Source organism: Hylobates moloch, unplaced genomic scaffold (assembly GCF_009828535.3).
Source record: "Hylobates moloch isolate HMO894 unplaced genomic scaffold, HMol_V3 SCAFFOLD_23, whole genome shotgun sequence".
Lineage (NCBI taxonomy): Eukaryota > Metazoa > Chordata > Mammalia > Primates > Hylobatidae > Hylobates > Hylobates moloch.
This window is the reverse complement of record NW_026652298.1, coordinates 21,713,647-21,735,462: the sequence shown is the minus strand read 5'-3', so window position 1 is coordinate 21,735,462 and position 21,816 is coordinate 21,713,647. Positions and strand designations below refer to the sequence as shown.

At 36.4% G+C, this 21,816-nt stretch overlaps 1 protein-coding gene across 1 annotated transcript in view; it reads right to left on the bottom strand.

The window, feature by feature from the left end:
• Positions 1-21,816, bottom strand: part of ARHGEF28 (Rho guanine nucleotide exchange factor 28) — a 121,240-nt gene that overhangs the window by 77,159 nt on the left and 22,265 nt on the right. Inside the window, exons 3-6 of the mRNA XM_032144997.2 lie at positions 16,607-16,887; positions 10,644-10,851; positions 8,038-8,149; positions 4,413-4,455 (exon numbers count right to left, since the gene is read on the bottom strand). Coding sequence (XP_032000888.1) covers positions 4,413-4,455; positions 8,038-8,149; positions 10,644-10,851; positions 16,607-16,887 — 644 coding nt within the window. The remainder of the gene's footprint in view (positions 1-4,412; positions 4,456-8,037; positions 8,150-10,643; positions 10,852-16,606; positions 16,888-21,816) is intronic.

Below are 21,816 nucleotides of genomic sequence, written 5' to 3'. Positions count from 1 at the left end.
CCTCTCCCACTCAGTACAATCTGATACTCTCTAGGTTGTGGAGGAGAGAGGCTGTGGATACTCCATAAAATAAGAAGCAAGGTAGAGGTAACTGTACCCAGCCCATGAATACCCTGAACACCGTTTATTTTCTTCTAATCCACAATACAATTATTCTCTAGAAAAATACATATCCAGACTATGAAAGTTACAATTCCCCCTAGAGCCGCCTCTGATAATCTTATATTTCTATTATTACTGAGGAAAGAATAAATTAAAAATCAACCTAAATATCATGTCAAACCAGGTAACACTTCTGTAGATGATTTGCATAGTGATTATTTCCTAACTAAAGTGTCTCCTACCCCCTAAAATTCTCACCTTTCCATACTGATAACTAACACATTTATCTCTGGGAAGTATTTAAAAGCAATTAAATTACTGATTTACACCAAAATATATATTACTATATTTTGTGAAAATATTGCTTTCAATGACAACTTTCTAGGAATTTGATTTTTCTTATCTAATTAATGACAGGCTTAGACTAAATTATTTCCAAGACCCCTTCCACACTTTAATATGGTACATATTATAATAAAACTTTAAGTTATTTAAGCTCTATATTAGGTTTTAGAGCTCAAACCTATTAATGCATTTAGGAAAAAAAATAATACATGGCTTAAGAGCTGCCTCTTGACCATGTAGATCTAAACGTATAGTCAGAACAGGGTTATGTCCTGTTACTCAAAGCCTGCACTGTAAATGAAATTGGGTTTGCTGCTTAGAGAAAACATTTTAAAAGGCAGAAGAAAAAGGGAGTGAATAGAATTAAATATACCCTATGCCAACAGAGTAGTGAAAGAATCTCAGACCCTCTTAATTTCCTTTCTACTTCCATGCTACCTCTAGTCATTTTTACCTAGGATAACTGATTGGTTAATAGAATCCGAAATTTTCCATAACCTCTGGTGTCTTACACATACTAATTTGCAAAATTTGTGCCATAATATTCAATAGGCTCACTTTCAGAATTGGGGGAAAAAATACATTTGAGAGTTTGAAAAGACTCCTCTCTTGGAAGGCCTTTTGTGACCCCACCAAATGCTATCCAATGTCTAAGAGAAGAGAAGAGTGATGAGGAGACCTAATGTCAGAATTAAACAATGGTTAGGTCATTGTGGATTTTGAGGTCAAGAAGCCCCTTTTGTACTTCCCAGCAGGAACACAACTAAACTATTGCAAATAAAAGAAAATTAATTCTTGGTTACCCAACTCTACTCCCAACTCCCCTCCTACAGAAGACTATATCAAAAACAACAGTTTCCACATTGATTAAAAACTAATAAATGCACAATTTACCATATATCCTTTATACTTCTACAACATGACACTTTAACTTTTTTTTTTTTTTTTTGAGAGAGAGTTTTGCTCTCGTTGCCTAGGGTGGAGTGCAATGGTGCGATATTGGCTCACTGCAACCTCAGGCTCCCAGATTCAAGTGATTCACCTGCCTCAGCCTCCTGAGTAGCTGGAATTACAGGTGCTTACCACCATGCCCGGCTGATTTTTGTATTTTTAGTAGAGATGGGGTTTCACCATGTTGGCCAGGCTGGTCTGGAACTCCTGACCTCGGGTGATCCGCCCACCTCAGCCTCCCAAAGTGCTGGGATTACAAATGTGAGCCACCGCACCCAGCCAATACTTCAACTTTTTAAGCTGAGGTTGATAAGACCTGAGAGATAACAGTGTAAACATAAAAAGGCTGAAACTTTAAATATGAAAACTTAAACCATCACCCAACCTGGTAGAAATGTGAATATCATAGTCATAATCCACTATCAGATTATGAAGATGGGTAATACTGTATAACCTCTGGGAAAATGTAGAAGGTTGGTTGCTTCATTTCATATATAATTTAACTATGTGATATTTACCTATATTAAAATCAGGCACTTTAGAAAATAACTGAGAAGAGAAAACCCTCAAATAATTTCATAATAGAATTTAAATAGCTTTTACATTTGTAAGAATCTGGAAAGATTAAGTTATTTTTAATATCCCAGAACAAGAATGTCTAATCTCTATTATTAGTCTGATGACTGATAGCATCACTCACAATAAAGTTTTACCAACCCTTCTCAGAGCTTCTAATGGTATTGCCTTTTCAATAGGTAAATAGACATTGAAAATATATTAAGAATATGGATTCTTAATATTTTAACCCTTAATCTATTTAAAGAATTGGCACCTAAAGTGTTTTGTTGTTGTTGTTGTTTTTGGTTTTTTTTTTTTTTTTTTGAGTTGGAGTCTGGCTCTGTCGCCCAGGCTAGGGTGCCGTGGCACGATCTCAGCTCATTGCAACCTCTGCCTTCCAGGTTCAAGCCATTCTCCTGCCTCAGCCTCCTGAGTAGCTGGGATTGCAGGCGCCTGCCACCACACCTGGCTAATTTTTGTATTTTTTAGTAGAGACAGGGTTTCCTCATGTTGACTAGGCTGGTCTCAAACTTCTGACCTCAGATGGATCCGCCCACCTCTGCCTCCCAAAATGCTGGGGTTACAGGCATGAGACACCGCACCCGGCCTAAAGGGATGAAAGAAGTTCCTGCTATGCAGATTGAAAATTGACACAGTGGAACTTCTGTTAACACTCAGATCTTCAGATGTGAAGAAAGAGGAGTAGAAGGAGGAAATACATATAACAGATTTAAGACAGATGGTGGCAGTAAAATAATCAAGTCATGCCATATAATCTTTAAGAAATTAGAATACAGTGTCTGCTGAAATGAGCCTGCAAGGTATAGAGTGAGCTCATTTTTTACATGGATGTCCCCTTTTCTAGAAACTAAGTGATTAATACAAATAAGAGAATATCAAAGAAGGCATCATCTCAGGCAAATACCTATAACATGACCAAAGCAAAGCATTAGGTATGGCTTGGGATCTTATTAGCATATCCAACAAGATAAGATAGCAGGAATAGAGTGGGTGAGATGAAAGATCTACTCTACTAGATACACCAAGGAATATGGCTGAGAGAGTAAGATGCTTTCAGAATGTGGACCAAGAAAGACTAAAGAATAGAAAGAAATAGAAAACCAAAACAAGAGTGACAGAGAACGAAGAACCAGATAAAAAGAAACTTCATACACATGCCATCAAAGTGAAAATATTTTATAGGCTACTATTTAGCCAAGTATAACATTGGCTCCTTCGGTCTTAAATCTCTCTCCTAATGACAAATGAATATTTTTTATATTTTTAATTTAAAAAATTCTTGATAACAATCCATTATTTCTCCAGTTGTTAAAAAGATGACTGTTAATCAAAATGATGATCAAGATGAAGATCAAATTCCAGAATGAGGAAGTAAATTGCTTAAATAAGGTAACAAATGTAAACTGCTTAAAACAGTACAAGGCATATACAAATGTTCAAATAATTGTCAGTAATTACTGCTTTTGCTATCATCATCCTCATTGCCATTGTCACGAAGTCAACTTCATCATCATCCTATCTTTCAAGGGCATTCTTAATCTTCCTCTGTTTGTATCATTTGAAAGTTTCTATTCTGGTTTCAAAAAAAAAAAATAGAAATGATCCAAAGGAGGCTTTTTCTTATTAATACTTTGATTCCAAGATTTAAAACAAAACACCCCATCTTGATCCGTATACTAAAACATTTCAAAGTTTTAGCATTAATCTTAAACAAAATTAAACCATTTCACTCTTGTCAGATGGTCTCTTAAAGTCAAACATGTGTGCCATTCTGGCACTTGTTTTGCATATAACCCTGGGGTTATTTCACAGTGTGACTCATGGGCAGTTAGTTATTCAACACCAACAGAAACCAATAATCATGCTTGCACACTGGTCTGTTTCCCAAGCTATACTCCAACAACAGTTTTACCTTCTAGGAGAAAGAGATGCTTAGGTTAAATCTGCATCTCAACCAGGAAACTGATCATGCTTAAAAGTCTTCTGCATTGTTTATTCTTTGTTTCCAGCTGAAGGGCTACTAGGCAAACATCCATAGAGAGACAGTAGGGATGTTTAGGCACTTTCTATCATTGACCACCCAGGGTTCTGTTACTAAAGTAAGTCCCCTTGTCACGGTGGAACAGAGCTGGAGAAAACATGTTGCCTTTCTAAAACAGGTGGTCCTCACACTGCTCCCCTTGAGGGTGTTTGGCTTTGAAGATACCCAAACAGAACATGCTGTCCCGAATCCTGAGGCCTGCACAGCCAAGGACTGAAAGGGGAGGGCTGGCAGATCTATCCTGATAAAGATCTCAGAGGGAGCAAAGGGTCTTAAGCAGGCTTGTTACATGGAAACCTCTCATGAACTAGTGAACAGATAGCAAAAATGATGTGCGGACATTTCCAAAGAAAGATCATGCAGTTTCTCAGGAAAAGTGGAATAGTTAAAGTACCTTTTTTCTCTTGGTGGCTCCGGTAAGCTGTAAGCTCTTTGCTCTACAAGACACAGAACAATAAAATGAAAACTAAGGCAGACAAACTGGCAGTCATATGTTAGTCTGAAATGCATACTCAACCATACTGTATCATTATACACGCTACCAGCTAGAAAATAATGAGAAAATGAGTAATCTTATATAAGTAAGACATTGCTCTGGATTTTTTTTTTATCACTTTCCATAATTTAAAGAGGGTTGGGAGAAGACCAAAATATGCCAACATTTAATGACTTTATGAACTAAGTTAGCATCAGCAAGGGACAGCAAACATTTTCAGAAGTGCAGAAAATTAGTTCTATCTTTTTGGATACTTTTCACTAGAGTCATCGCTATTCTTCATAACACTAATCCCCTAACATACAGAACCAATAAATAACTGCTTTTAAACAAAGCTCAAATGAAGTCTTGAAGGACAGCATAAGAAGAGTTAATTTTCATACAGCTGCAATGTCCTCATAAAATCCTAGCAGCGGCGAGTTCAGAGATGTGCTCTGTGGCTCATGGCAAAGGGAGGACCACTTTTTTCACTGGACTTGTGGAGGGAGGCAGAAGGGGAGGTTCATGCAAGCAGCTTGGAGCCATCTTGTTTCCAGAGTTGAAGTACTTACTACAGGGGTGGAGTAGAGACACTGATTTAGACAGTGAGAGAGCCTGAAGGAGGGGGCAGTCACTGTGGAGCACACCATCTACAGAGCAGGGACAAATCCTTCACTCTCACAATCCAGAACAGTGAAGAGGCAAAACTAGGTTGCAAAGGGAAATGATGCATAAGGAGGAAAACAAATACATATCCCCTGAAATGGGTAATATCAAATGTTGCACCTAATACTATCTTGTATATAATAGGAAATCTACTTTGAAGAATTTGAAGCCTTTATTTTATAGCCATTATCAAGTGTTCCTCAAATTAAGCCACAGGCAGAAATCACTATTCTTGTGGTAAATAGGCTGAGGTACCAAGAGAATAAGCCACCAACTGTTCAAAGTCCAATCAAATTCCATCCATCAGCTCACAACGTTTTCAAAAGTACATTTATGTCATTCCTCAAATTTTTAAAAGCAGAACACCTTTGTCCCCCTTGGTGAAAATGTAGTTATCATTTTAATTTGGCAATGTTCCTTTCTACCTAAATCTACAATAGACCAAAGGGAATTATAAAACTAGATTTTGTTTTATGTATACAAACATCAAAAATAAAGTTGCCAACATCGTACTCTTGGCTCAAAAAAAAAAAAAAAAAAAAAAGACACAAGAGAAATTACAGTAAGTAACTCTTTGGAAGTGACAAGGAAGACAGAACATCACAAATAATAATATAAAGGACTGAAAGCATCCTAGGTTTGTACATCTGCATTACAGCTCTTATATGGGAGCTTCCCTCTGGGACATAAGGAGACTTGGACTCTGTTCAAATAGACTTGAAATTTTTTAGGGCTATTCAAAACTCATCAAGAAAGGATTTATGGCAACACAAACGTCAATCTACTTTTGATTAATCCAAGCAGACTAAACAATGAAACATTAGAATATATCTTTGCATTAGGCAAGCTTTCACATTTGTGCTTTGATTACATAAACACAGATAAAATTATTCCTTCTTCATTAGTAGTTAATTTATTTTTCATAGTCCTATGGTATTGACTGACCTAAATGGTATCAATCCAAATGTTTGCAACCATATAAGTCTATCCATTGGAATTTTCATATATTTAGTGAGTAGCCTCAACCTAAATTGCCTGGTTCTAACTGTTACCTTCTGGATAGTATCAAACTTCATTCAAGTAGCCTTGTCTTTAAATATACCGTTTAAAGATAAGGTTTCATTTACTGAAAACCAAAGCAGTTGATGATATCAGCTTTTTATTCTTTCTAACTCAAATGCAAAGGTTTCAGGCTTGCATGTAAAGTAAAGACACCCTTCCTTGATCATTAAAGAATAAGTAAATTAGGGCTATTTTCCCTTGTGAACAATCAGTCTACTCTTAATTGTGTGGTCAATAATTTCAAACTCTAGAGATATCTGCCTTCATAGATCAAGGACCACAGATCTAAAGGCAAAGCCATAATTTGAAGCACAGAAAACTTAAACATGTTTTCCAAATAGTAACAATGTGAAGTTAATTCATCAGCTGGGACTATCAGTGAAAAGGTGTCAAGCTACTATTAAAAATACACCAACCTAAACTAAGGCTGGGGAGACCTGGAGACCTAGAAAGAACCCATGAAGTAAAAAACAAAAATCCAGAACAAATTCAATCCATCTTCTTTATCCTGCCCTCTCAAGGTAGTTGTATCCTTTCTTTCTCTTGTAACTTTTCTTCATCTCCCCATTCCAAAAATAAAAACTGACATGTGTTATCAGTCTTGCTCTCTTCTCTTCTAACAGTACATCCCAGAAAAAGGAAAACAAAAATCATGGTAGCATTTCTTTTGTGTTTTATCTATCTTTTTCTCATATTCACTCAACAAATATTTATTGAACATCTAGCATATATGTCATTATTCTAGGATAGCAGTTTCAAGCACCAAGATTATGTTTTCAGTATTGTTCTGCATGGTATAAAAATGCAAAATAACAATTTAATAAGCAAGAATAAGAAAAAAGAGAGGGAATAAAATAAATCCTATTTTAAATATTTTATCTTGAGAAAATATATGAGTAGTACTTAAGGGTACTTAAGTACTTAAGTTCATCTCCTGCTTTCTGAATCTTTTAAGTCCCTTAAGGATAATAGACAATAAAGATATTCTCTAAGACATTGACAAAAATTTCATTATAATGCTATGTATTATGCATTGGCATGAATACTTTCAAATATGCTTTTTAATATAATTATTACATATTAATTACAGAAAGTATGAAATAATTACATTTCAAAATGGGGGCAGGTGAAAATGGGAGGAGTGGTTTAGAGAGGACACAAGGGGAGCTCTAAGTTGTACATAATTTTTCCATTTATAGATCTGAATTCACTTCAAAATTCAAGATGCATGTTTATGATTTGCACTCCTTTTTGTATGTATCCTATATTTCAATTAAGTTTATTGCCTAAAAGTTATATTTCTAATTGCTTACGTTGCCACCAAAAAAATGTTGAGATATATTTACTCATGTTACAAATACGTTATTTCAACTCTCCAAAGTCCCTTTCTAAAAAAAGAAAGAAGAAAATCCATTCTGCAACACTCTGGCTCTGAGGAGTTGGATTATGTTAGCAATGTATATATGAGACAAAAGTAATTTTTATAATTTACTCAAAATCCCATAAGGCCCTCGTAATAATATAACTAGAATCAATTCTAATTTACATTATCCTTGAAGAAAACATTTTATTCAAAGAATAAAGCAACAGAGAGGTGTGTATGTATTTGTAATTTCATCAAAATCAAATCTGAGCAAAATCAAATTTGGCTGTTCTCCAATGAGAAAAGAATTTTGTCAGGCTTAGAAAAACCAGTTATGAAAACAGAACTGAAAATCCTTGTCTGCTGTTCTTGAATATTTTATGTACTTATACTAACTGAAAAATCTGTTCTGGAATAGAGTGTTTTCAAAGCCAAATGTCAAATGATGCTTACCTTCACTTGAATTGCACACTGTTAATTCACGCACTAAACGTGTTTTTCCTAAAGAAATTTTGGGTGATGAGCAAGAATAAGAACGTGAGCGAACTCCAGAAAGCAATGATTCCTAAAAGAGATTATAATAAAGTTTTTAAAAATTTACACATGAGATCTGAAAATATATGTTCACCACCTCAAATGTTACTAAATTAGCACCTTTGAAAAGAGATTCAACCTGAACATTTCTGATATGATCTCATTATGTGTTTCTGTTTTCTTCTCACAATTTTTAAAATGTTATTGCCATTTTAATACTTTAGCAACCTTCAGTTTGGGGAATAGTTCCTGTATATACTATAGAATGCAACTATGATATCCTAGCCAACTTGGCTAAAAATGAAAACTTAAGACAAATGACTTTTTCTTTGTATATTCAACAATGAGTTTGACTTATTATTTTTACCTGAGGTGTCAGTTATTTTGTTATTTTACTGTAGCCCTCCAACAGAATTCTATATTAACTGAGATTTCTACATTTAAGGATTACTAGAGGATAGTGGAATAGCCACTTACAATTATAAGAGTTTTTTAGACTTCCAAACCGTAATTTAAATTTATAATGTTAGCTGTAACATTTAGGGAAAAATATATCCAGTTAATATACAAATCCTTCCAATCTGTACTCAATTTTTGATAGACCTTCCATCTAGCACTTTCTGGGGTGGATGTTTGAATATCACTAATTTATACATCCTTAATATTACTACTTTTAAATGACCTGCCAGTTTTGTTCATATCGTCCCAATTACTTATTATTCCTATTATTATATCGGCAACATACATGAAAATGCAAGATGGAAAGATCATTAAAACACAGTTTTCTTATATGTTTCAGAAAATTTAAGTGAATATGCAATAGAACTCCATTGAAGCCATTTGTAATACCCAACTTCTATCCTAAAGGCCTTAGGATTGATCCTGCCCATGCATTTTTAAGATATTATTTAAGGTTAAGGCTAAAAGAAAACAATGCAAAACTCTTTACTAAAATTAAACCATCAGAAACTGACCTTCATGAGCACTGGCCTCTTTTGTTTCCTCTAAGGAAAAACACATGGTTACCCTAACTTCATTAGTTTGGTTAAGGAGCCTGGAGGAAAGGTGAAAAATAGAAGCCTGACCTTGTTTCAAAGGGCCTGGGGCTGTGGCTCCTATCTTATTAGGGAGCACCTACTGGGCCTGGATGGCAAGAAGGCCAACCCAAGTTGTCCTATAACCCTAAACAGTGAGCTGGCCACTAAGGGCCCTCCTCAAAGTCATGTATACGTGGTAACCATTTGTCATGACAATGGAACTTTGAAAATTGTCCAAAACTTTGGCAATAAGTTATACTGGGTAATTACAGAGGCAAGGCAGATATATTTATGTTCAGATTCTTCCTAAAAATGAGCAACATGAAACTGTTTCAAAAGACTGGATTATTTTTCATCCAAGTAATGATGAACTTTTCACAATTCCACTCAACATGCAAAACTAAGAAGTATCTACATAACAACCATACAAATTTCTCATTATCCAGAAATATAACATGACCTTCAGATGCAAAAGATTATGGCAGCTCTACAGGTCTTAGAGCAGAGGGTAGAGGATGCAGGATCTGTGCTCAAAAGACCCAGAATTGAGTTCTGAGTCTATCACCAAGCGGGTGATACAAAGCTGGACAAAACTCTAACCTTTCCAGAATCTCATCTACTCAAAAAATAAAATTAAATAAAAGCACTACTTATGTAATAGGTGAGTTATGAGGCAATTATATATTTTGTACATACATAAAACATATTTTGTATATTGTAGGGCATGCTACAAAAATAAGGTATTATCATAACAACCATATGTTAGAGAAGTTTTGCCATAGCACACATTGTTTTACAGTAATAGGTAAACTGAAGAAGAAAACAAGTAGAAAATAACAAATCAAATAGGAAAAAAAAATATGTTCAAACACAAAAGGGCTTTCTTACATTCAGAGGAATGTATTTAGTTTTTTAATAAATAAATAAGTGAATAAATAACAAAAAAACAAGCACACCTAAATGAAACTCCAATGTGAAATAGCCAACAAGAGAAAATCTGGCTACTATGGAAAAGTTGACAAAATTGTGATGTTCCAGATTAGTTCAAGCAGCCAGAAATGCTCAATAAATATCACTTCTACCTTATTAACATCATTTACCTCATTATCAGGGCCACGCAATTATTTACGTGAGCAAAACAAGTTTGATCACTTAAACTCATTTAATACTATCAGTTTTTCTCCCTTTGCTTAAGAGATGATGGGAGAAATCATTGTAAAATGATAAAATTTTCCAAGAATGTGAAAGAAAGATGGTATGTACTATGGTGAATTAATGAAAATGTAAATCAGCCATTTTGAGTAAAGATTCTAAAAATTAAAACAGAGTGGGAAAGATTAAAAAGACAGACTCAATTATATATCACATGGGTCTCAAAAAAATAGTTCATATGTATGAATAAAATATGTCTTTCAGATACAGATGGGTAAACGTAGACAACATATTCTCCACACTTGCAATATACCAAATTAATACCAATAAGAATACCTTCGACTGTAGATTACTTGATAGAGGAAGTGATTCAGCCCTGGAGATATTAAAATCCGGTTCAGTGTTAGTCTCAAAAGAGTCCAATTCATCCCCACTAGGAATCCCAGTTCTTGAGGAGCTCTGAGACCCTGGAGTGTAACAGATGTGCGATGGCTCAGAATGCCCTTCCCCTTCACTGTCGGCGTCCAAGGCATCAAGGCTAGAACTAAAGCACAAAGCCAGCAAGTAAGTAAAGAAGCAAGGAAGGACACAGAGCGTCATTGGTTGCTACTTCTCTGAATTCAGGTTCTTTCACTGAGGGGCGGGGTTGTGCGGTACAATAGGTATTCATTTAATTTCCAACTAGTATTTACTTAGCCTTTTTCTCCTCCCTCCAAATCTCTTTTTAAACAAAATTTTATGTTACCCCAAATGAACATTCCTACCTAGCAAAAGCCATTTCTTTTTCATTTTCTTTCTTATTTTTTAATTTTTTTTGAGACAGTTTTGACAGTTTTGTTCTTGTTGCCCAGGCTGGAGTGCAGTGACACGATCTTGGTTCACTACAACCTCTGTCTCCCAGGCTCAAACGATCCTCCCACCTCAGCCTTCAGAGTAGCTGGGACTACAGGCGTGCGCCACCATGCCCGGCTAATTTTTGTGATTTTTGTGTTTTTTGCCATGTTGCCCAGGCTGGTCTCAAACTCCTAGGCTCAATGGATCCACCCACCTCAGTCTCCCAAAGTGCTGGGATTGCTGGAGTGAGCCGCCACGACTGGGGCAAAAGACATTTCAAATGCCTGAAGAAACAAAAGCTGGTTTGAGTTAGTACTAACCTCACCACTTCTGTTTTGTAAATATAATTATTGATATCGCAAGTCCCAAATGGTAACCCATCAGATATTTTACATGCTGGTGGAAACAGAGCCACTGGGCTGTTTGCAGGGAAGCCTCTGCGGGGGGACTTGCATGTGACTAAGCTGCAGAAGTGTCATTCTCTCCCCTGTCCCTCAGCTGGGAAGCTCAGGAGGGCAGAGGCACACCAAGGAGAGATGTGTGAAGGTCCCACCCATCCACCCCAGGGCCATGTCAAGACACAGTTCAGAAGTGGGTCGTACAATGTCCCAAACATGTCATACTAAATGATCATTTTTAGAGGTTAAAAAAAGATGATTCCGAGGCTGGGCGCGGTGGGTGGCTCACGCCTGTAATCCCAACACTTTGGGAGGCCGAGGTGGGCGGATCACAAGGTCAGAGATTGAGACCATCTTGGCTAGCACGGTGAAACCACATCTCTACTAAAAATACAAAAAATTAGCCAGCTGTTGTGGCAGGCGCCTGTAATCCCAGCTACTTGGGATGCTGAGGCAGGAGAATGGTGTGAACCCAGGAGGCAGATCTTGCAGTGAGCCAAGATTGCGCCACTGCACTCCAGCCTGGGCGACAGAGCAAGACTCCATCTCAAAAAAAAAAAAAAAAAAGATTCCTTTGAAAACTCTACCTTAGAACCAGGTAGTAATTCTGCTTGACAACAACTTTTTTCCTCATTTAACTTTAATAAACCATGAAATTAAAAGGAAAGAATTTGACCTTCTATGTCCCAGGTCTATTCCATAACATTACGTTTTAAATGATTCAAACTTGGAGGCCAACAGCTTTCCTGGGTGCATGTTAATGCACGAAGCATTTCAAATGTGTGTTTTGTGGTTTTTTTTTTTTTTTTTTGGTTGTTACAGTTCTGGAGTTATAATTTTAATAACGAAACAATGAAACTGTCTTGATTTTGAAATACAAGAACCAGAAAATGAAACTTTGAATTAAACTGTTTAGGTTATTTTTTTTAAAAAAACCATAGGCTATTTAATGGACACAGTAAGTTAACTGAATACGTAGTATGAGTCCTGGTCTCACTCTACTATGCCTCTAATGCAAACACAGAGCAGTTTCTAACCCTGAACCCTCTCACAGGCACTACTGGGTACCAGAAAACCCAGCAGTGAGAAGAAGCCCTGGCTGGCACCACCAGGGATTTCCAAAGTGGGGTTTTCTCCTTTGGGAACTCATTGAGGGCCAAGGTGAAGGCCTTGGCATTGCGAAGAAGAGCACACATTGGAAGTGGACTTCACTCTTTACCTCAATTAGACACCCAAATATCATGGAGTCTATTCGACTATTTCTCATAAAACACTGAAACTTCATGTTAAGAATATCTTCCTGGTAAATGCTGGTGCTTTAAATGCTCCGGTAAATGTATTATGTTGGTGCAAAAGTAATTGTGGTTTTTGTACTAATCTAATAATTACAGGTATTTCAAGTTGCTACGTGGTTTCCTAGTACAACACTCTGAGACGGAAGGAGACTTTAAGGAGGGTTGAAGCTTGCCGATGTCTTGTACCTCAGCACTTGTCTTTCAACTTGTGATCTCCGTACTAGTGGAAAATAGTTCTTCAAATGATTGGCAGCCCGCAATAATATCCGATTTTAACACAAGCCTTTCCAGTTACAGACAGCATTTCATCATCACTCTGAATACATCCTAGAAGTATCAGTATTTTATTTTGCATACTATAAAACATTGTTTCTATTCATTCAAATGGGGCTACTACTTTTATTTGTTAAGCTATTAACCTAAGATATTGGTGGCACAGGCAATATTCTTCAGGATAACCTCTAGGTTCTTGTTTTACGATATTATTTTTCTAATTCTCAGTAGTGGGATAAGAAATCAGTTCATTAGGTTGTAACTAGAGTTTTTTAAAAAATAATATAGAATAGAAAATATCAGAATATGTTGCACATATCATTTTATAAGACTTCACTTAAATTTTATGGGAGATAGGGGACGTTGATGGTGTGACATGCATTTCTTACTCTGTAGTTTTTTAAAAAGGTTTGAAAGATACAAGCTTTAGAATGAAACAAACACTTGTCTACTGCTTAATTTTTTGCTGTACAGTATTTTTAAATTAATGTTTTATTACTTATCTTCCCTTTGTGGCTTCTCAAAACAGTTATTACATTTAAATAATGTAACACAATGGTTATATACTATACATATTTTAGTTTCACCAAAATATTCTTTTAAACCCTAGAAAACTTAGGACTCAGGTCCCAGTCAGCTATGTCCTTATACTAACTCCAGTTTTTACTGTGTGCCCCCAAATTTCTCCTTCATTAGAAGTTTCCAGGCTCTAGGGCTATTATCTGCTTATTAACAAATTAAGTGCATTTCACTTTGAATTTGTTATCAACTGTGCTTCCTACCACAACATCCACTGAAGGAAGGGACCCACAGCCACCCTAGGGCTTTCCAGGGATTGCGACTTCTCTCCCTTCATTCCTACATTTTTTCAGACAGGGAGGGCAAAGGAGATGAAGTCAGCTCGTGGAACCAGCCAGAAAGCTTTTCTGTAGAATGGCTTCTCCTTCCTCTCCTGGCTTCCTCCCTTTCCCCCGAGTAGTGACATCTTCACAGTCTTCTAATTACCTGTACTCAGAACAGATATTTTGTCTAAATTATATTCTACAGAGGAAAAATTCTATCTGTAGCAGTGAAATGTTTAAACTTTCCAAGACAAGACCATGATCAGAAAGTATAATTTAGATACTCTGCAAGTATCTGCATAAGTATCAATAAAACAGAGAGACCATTTGTGTCTTTTCCATGCTATATTCCTACAGGACTTCTTCTAAAGAACTTATTTATCTCTTGAGATCTGGGAGCTTACACACGTGACAGACTTTTATTTATTTATTTTTTTAAGACAGAGTCTCGCTCCGTCCCCCAGGCTGGAGTGCAGTAGTGCCATCTCTGCTCACTGAAATCTCTGCCTCCCGGGTTCAGGCAATTAGCCTGCCTCAGCCCCTCCCCTGAGTAGATGGAATTACAGATGTGTGCCACCATGCCCAGCTAATTTTTGTATTTTTAGTAGAGATGGAGTTTCACCATGTTGGCCACCTAGGCTGGTCTCGAACTCCTGACCTCAGGTGATCCACCTGCCTCGGCCTCCCAAAGTGCTGGGATTGCAGGTGGGAGCCACCATACCTGACCACTTGACAGATCTTAAAGATCCACTAGAATGCATTTATCGCACATAGCTCAATTTATTTTTGCAAAACTGTACAGAATCTTGTGTGGACTGGCAGTGTCTTGTCCCAAGCAGACGTGTGGACAGTTCAAATTAGCCTATCACTTCAAATTATAGTAGTGACTACCCAGCACCTACAAAACCATAATTCACAAAGTATAAATCTAAAGCAAGTCTTTTATTATTTACACATCACACATAACCCTTGGTATCAATATGTGCTAAAGTTTTACAACCTCAAATTGCATATTATGCTGTATCTCAGTGATGAACACCTACTGATTGCTGGTTCCTCTACCTTTCTCTCCCCTCTATATTAACTCTGCTGAATACTCATTCACCTATGTGCATGTTCATTCATAGAGAAATATTTATATACATAGTCACATATGTGTGTGTATTTTATGTTCACTTTGATTCATTTTATATGTGAAAATGAACACATAATCACATGGGTAGGATATGGGGAAAAAATAAGCTACTCCCTAAGGAAAGTGTGATCAACAGGATAAAATGCAATTAGTGGCAATTGGCCTGTTCCCTAAAGAAAATAGACAATCAGATAGACAGATACAGATTTACAGATATGGACACACATGTGTGCACACACACTAATATATGTAATATCAGATGCAATGAAACTATCATTTTAATGACTTCTTATATATACAAGAAAATATAAGGTAACTGAAAGTAAAATAAATATACGATAAATTTTACGTAAAATATAAAATACATAGTATGTTAAATAAAACAAACATTCATGAGACCATCCAACTTGAAACTTGGATACCGGCCATCTACCATGGAAACTGTTATGATTCATTCCATTCTCATTTCCCTATTTCCTTCCCTAGATGTAACAACTACTTTGAATTTAGGAATTTTTTCCCCTTCATTATTTTGTTTTTCTTTTTCTCTCTTTTTTTTGTTTTTTTTTTCTTCTTTTTGAAACAGGTCTCACTCTGTCACCCAGGTTGGAGTTCAGTGGTACCGTCTTGGCTCACTGCAACTTCTGCCTCCCAGGTTCAAGCGATCCTCCCACCCCAACCGGCCAAGTATCAGGACCACATGTGCGTGCCACCACGCCCAGCTAATTTTTGTATTTTTGGTAGAGATGGGGTTTTACCATGTTGCACAGGCTGGACTTGAGCTCCTGAGCTCAAGCGTTCTGTCTGCCTTGGCCTCCCAAAGTGCTGGGATTACAGGCGTGAGCCACCACGCCTGGCCTCTTGTTTTTCTTTATAGCTTATGCACACAGGTAGGTGCCCTATAATAATATATTGTTTAATTTGCATTTTATAAAAATGAAATCTAACAAGTATTTTGGGGCTTTTTTTGTTTCTTCATGCTTCTAAGGTCTATGTTATTATGCATGCAGATGTAATTGTAGCTAATTCGTTTTCATTACTGTACAGCATTCTATTGTGTAACTATATATAATTTATTTATTCCACATTTGGGTTATTTCCTGCTGCTATAATACTCCATATAGGTCTCCTAGTACATAAGAGGAAAATGCATATTTGACTTTACAAGATAATGTCAAATTATTTTCCCAAGTTACACAATTTTCTCTCCTATCATCTTTATGCAGGAATTTCCATGTTATGCATTCTCACCAAAACATGGGATTGCTAGATTTTTAAATTTTTGCCCGTCAAGTGAGTATAAACTGGTATCTCATCGTGGTTTTCCTTTATCATAGTTTAGTCAGTTTTCTTAAGTGTCTTACTTTCAAATCAATGAATACAGGAACCTAAAAGGGGACAACATTTTGATGGGCAGATAAAAGTGGTAGAGACAATAAAAAGTTTAAAACTAGAATTTTTGAAGTCTACCTATAAGGTTCTTTGATTTTCTACAGTTTTCCTCTACAATATAGAATCTTACCTTCTTTTCTTTAGATGACTTTGTTCCTTTTCAAATCCATGCCAACCAAAAGAAAGATTCAAGTTGGAAGCACACGAACTCGATGGTGACATGAAGGACCGCTGGGCTTCAGTGTGTGCTGTCCCTTTGACATTTTCACTAAGTGGGTACACACTGGGGCTGGTTTCTGTAGGAAGGGTGTGTTTGCTGCTCTGAGGCCCCAGAGTGCAACCTCTGGATTCAGGGCTGGTAGTGGCAGTGATTCCCTCTATATTAATATAGCTGATATCCAAATCACCAACCTGGAAGTTGAAAGAAAAACATTTCCTGAGTAAAAGCAGGTAAGATTGGCCTAGCTAAGAATTAATAAAATTTTCCCAATTTAAAACTTCTGGCCAGGCGTGGTGGGAGGCCAAGGCTGGCAGATCACTTGAGGTCAGGAGTTTGAGACTAGCCTGGCCAACATGGTGAAACCCCGTCTCTACTAAAAATACAAAAAGTAGCCAGGGTGTGGTGGCGGGCGCCTGTAATCCCAGCTACTCAGAGACTGAAGCAGGAGAATGGCCTGAATGGGAGGCAGACGTTGCAATGAGCAGAGATTGTGCCAGTGCACTCTAGCCTGGGTTACAGAGTGAGACTCTTGTTTTATGTAAACAGAGAATTATTTTATATGTTTTTGTTCACATGGCAGCTATCCTATAATTCACAAAAAGGAAGACCAACTGAGTATTTTATAAAGTTGTTCCTTTATTACAAAACCAGAAGCTGATTATGCCTCTAACATTTTATGAACCACTGACTCAAAATGAGGGGGAAATGTTTTAAATACTTGAGGAAAAAACTAAAGACTATATAGCTTTATTCAAAAAGTAGCTCATAGGAATCTGGGTACCAAGGTAATAGTGGTCACATAAAGCTGAGTCTCACAAAAAGCAACACCAAACAAAAAGAGCAAATAAAGCTACATAAAGTGCATGTACATAGCATCATTAGAAGAAAGAAAACGCCCAAATTTCAAATAATAATTATCTATAAATAATAAAATCAACAGCAAATCCAGCAGGTACGTCCTCGTGCTCCTGCTGTAAGACTCTGCGGAGAGTAAGGGGAGTCGGGAAAATCTGAATGGCAGAGAAAGGACGGAACTTCTGGAGGGCCTAAGACTTACTTAAAAATCCTCCCCAGAAAGAGAAAGCCCAACCCACATGCATGAAAAAGACTCCTAGCTGATCAAAGCACCTGCTCTAAGAAAGGCATACTTTTAAGCACTCATGATTTGAGGTGGCGGCCATCAAAAGGCATCATGTCTGGGGGTGAGGACAGTAAAAAGGAAGACAATAACACCATTTGGAGACAGAGCAGTGAAGGGGAAAAAGAAGCAAAAGGGAAAATGTTAGAATCCTAAATCATCGAGCATCCTCATAATTTATTAAAGCAAAAACCGTTAATGAATGCTTAATTAATGGGTGAAAGTCTAATGTAAATATCAACAGGATATTTACAAGGGCTTAAAATATCTCCTGACATGATACTTAATAATTTTTTTAAAAACAGTAATTTTACTATAAAAGGAACTTGGCAGATGAAAGATATTAATAAAATCACCAGTTATGGGAAAAATTGATGTCCTATGCCTCCTGATACAACGCACTGAGAAGCACCCATCATCACTTCCGTAGTATTCCTGCCAAACATGCCTAACCTGAATCCAATTATAAGGAAATATCAGATAAACCAAAACTGAAAGACACTCTAGCAAAACACAAGAACAAAAATACTGGTCTGATTCTTTTAAAATATCAACACCAGAAAACACAAAGACTGAGGAACTGTCCCAGATTAAAGGAGACTACAGAGACACAACAACTGTAAGCAACACATGTAATGGAATTTTCTTTTGCCACAGAGAACATTATTGGGACAACTCGCTAAAATTGAATAAGGTCTGGAGATAGCTAATAGTATTGTATCAATAATAATTTTATGATTTTGGTAACTGTACTGTGCTTATGTAAGAAACTATCCATGTTTTTAGGAAAATACACCATGAAAGATTAAGGGGTAAAGGAGCACCATATTTTTCATTTATTTTCAAATGGTTAAGAAATATTTATAGACAAAATTTAACTATTAGCATGTATACGTAACCACCCACTCAGGGAATGACAACGTAAAATGTAGTAAAATATTACCATTTGAGGAATTTGAATAAAGGGTATACAGTGATTCTCTGTACTGAAATTATGAAACAACTGTTTTTTTCAAAGTAGTTTATATGACAGAAATTTTCAAAGTAATTTTCATCATGTGAATTTTCTCAACAGGAAGGTTGATAACCTTGAAAATTAATGGGAAACATTAATATAAGCTAGTAATGTTTTTAGGTTTCCTTGCCAGGTTGAGGAAGATAAAGAAAATTAGATAAGATTATTTTCAGAAATTGCCAGAAAGCATTTTAAATATGCAGAATTTGAACTCCTTACATTGTCCTTGCTATTCAAATAGATATAGGAGCAATAAAAAAAGTACTATGCTAATATAATGGACTTTGTGATTTCGTTGCAGATTTAGTTTTATTTCTCAGTTTTCAATGCACAACTTGGCAGTCTGCTATGTTTCAGTTTGTTGAATTAACTCATTTGAGTTCTCTCTAAATGTATGCTTCACTTTTTTTTTCTTTTTGGCTTCACATCATTAAAGCAATACTTCTTTCACCCAGAATATTCCAAAATAAAAATTATATCTTGGCTGGGTGTAGTGGCTCATGCCTGTAAGCCCAGTACTTGGGAGGCCAAGGTGGGCAGATCACTTGAGGCCAAGATTTCAAGACCAGCCTGGCCAACATGGTGAAACTGTCTCTTTTAAAAATACCAAAATTAGCTGGGTGTCATGGTGCACACCTGTAATCCCAGCTGCTCTAGAGGCTAAGGCACAAGAATTGCTTGAGCCTGGGGGGTGGAGGTTGCAGTGAGCCAAGATGGCACCACTACACTCCCACCTGGATGACAGAGCAAGACTCTGTCTCAAAAAAAACAAAACAAAACAAAAGAAAGAAAGAGAGAGAGAAAAAGAAAGAAAGAAAGAAAGAAAGAAAGAAAGAAAGAAAGAAAGAAAGAAAGAAAGAAAGAAAGAAAGAAAGAAAGAAAATTATATCCTAACCTTTTATTTACCAAACCATTGGTTTGGTAAATTTTGCATTTTTAATTTATCTGAGAACATATAAAAGCATAATATATATAGTTTTCCCCACATAATATTGAGTAATTTACAATTTTAGTTACTTGAGGTAAATGGAAATACTATATAGTATTCACCAAGGCTCAGAACAAAAAAAATAAGGGCTCAACAAGTATTTTATTTAAACAGCTGAGAAAATATGGCAACAGAATAAATCTATTAAAATCAAAACATGACAAAAATATATAACTGAAAACTATAAAACATAAATGAAAGAAATTGAAGCAACACAAATAAATGGGAAGATATCCTATGTCCACAGATTACAATAATTCATATGAAAGATATCCTATGTTCATGGATTGGAAGAATTCATGTTGTCAAAATATCTATACTACCCAAAGTGAACTACAGATTCTATGTAATCTCCGTCAAAATTACAATGGCAATTTTTCACAGAAATAGAAAAAAAATCCTGAAATTTGCATGGAATCCCAAAAGACCCAGAAGAGCTCAAGCAATCTTTAGCAAGAACAAAGTCAGAAGCATCACACTGCCTAACTTAAAATTATATTACAAAGATATGGTAATCAAAACATTATAGTACTGACATAAAAACAGACACATGGGCACATGGAACAGAATAGAAAGTCCAGAAATAAACCCACACATAAATGCAGTCAATTAATCTTCAACAAATGTGCTAAAAATACACAATGGAGAAAAGATAGATCCTTCAATAAATGATACTAGGGAAACTCGATAGCTACATGCAAAAAAATGAAACTGGATCCCTATATTACAACATATACAAATATCAACTCAAAATGCAATAAAGCCTTTAACATAAAACATGAGACCATAAAACTCCTAGGAGGAAGCATAGAGGAAAAACTCCTTGACTTTGGTCTTGGCGGTTATTTTTTGGATGTGACACTAAAAGCACAAGCAAGAAAAGCAAAATAAATAAGTGTGACTACATCAAACCAAAAAATCTCTGCACAGCAAAGGAAACAGCAAAATAAAACAGCAACTTATGGAATTGGGGAAGATATTTACAAACCATGCATCTGATATGGAGTTAATACCCAAAATATGTAAGGAACTCATGCAACTCAATAGCAAAACAAAACAAAACAAAAACCCACAAATAACCAGATTTAAAAATAAAGTACTTGAATAGACATTTTCCCAAAAAATGACACACACAAATGGCCAATAGGTATATGCAAAAGTGCTCAACATCACTAATCATCAGAAAAATGAACAAAACTACAATGAGATATCACCTCACACTTGTTAGAATGGCTATTGCCAACAGGACAAAAAAAAAAAAATGCTGGCAAGGATGTGGATAAAGGGAATTCTTATATACTGTTGGGAATGTAAATCAGCACAGCCACAGTGGAAAACAGTATGAAAGTTCCTTTAAAAATTAAAATACAACTACCATATGATCCAGCAATCCCACCTCTGGGTATATATCCAAAGGAAACAGAATCACTATCCCAAAGAGATGTCTGCACTCCCATGTTCACTGCAGCACTATTCACAGTAGCCAAGAGATGGAATCAACCTAAGTGTCCATCAACAGATGAATAAAGAAAATGTGGCACATGTGATTTTCTGAAAATATAGGGATAAAAACGTGTTTTTTCTATTCTGTCACTCAATAATCAACACAGAACACTTCTGTGACTAAATGTGTGGGGTTTTCCCCCAACATGCAGCAAGGAAGCAATCTACCAGTGAATTTCCTCTAATTCAGTTCAATTCAATTCTGGCACTATCAACCTGGAGATGGAGTCAGGTCCCACAGGGCTCAGTCCCACCAGACTCCCCCCCACTTCCAATGACAATCACAAGCTCCAGATTGTTTTATCAACCAGCTATAAAATGGGGTTCCCACAGCCCCTCCTCAGGTTCAATCAATTTGCTAGAGCAGCTCACAGAACTCAGGGAAACACTTACATTTCCTGATTTATTATAGTGAATATTACAAAACATACAGAGAACAGCCAGATGGAAGAGATGCTTAGGGCAAGGAACTCCGG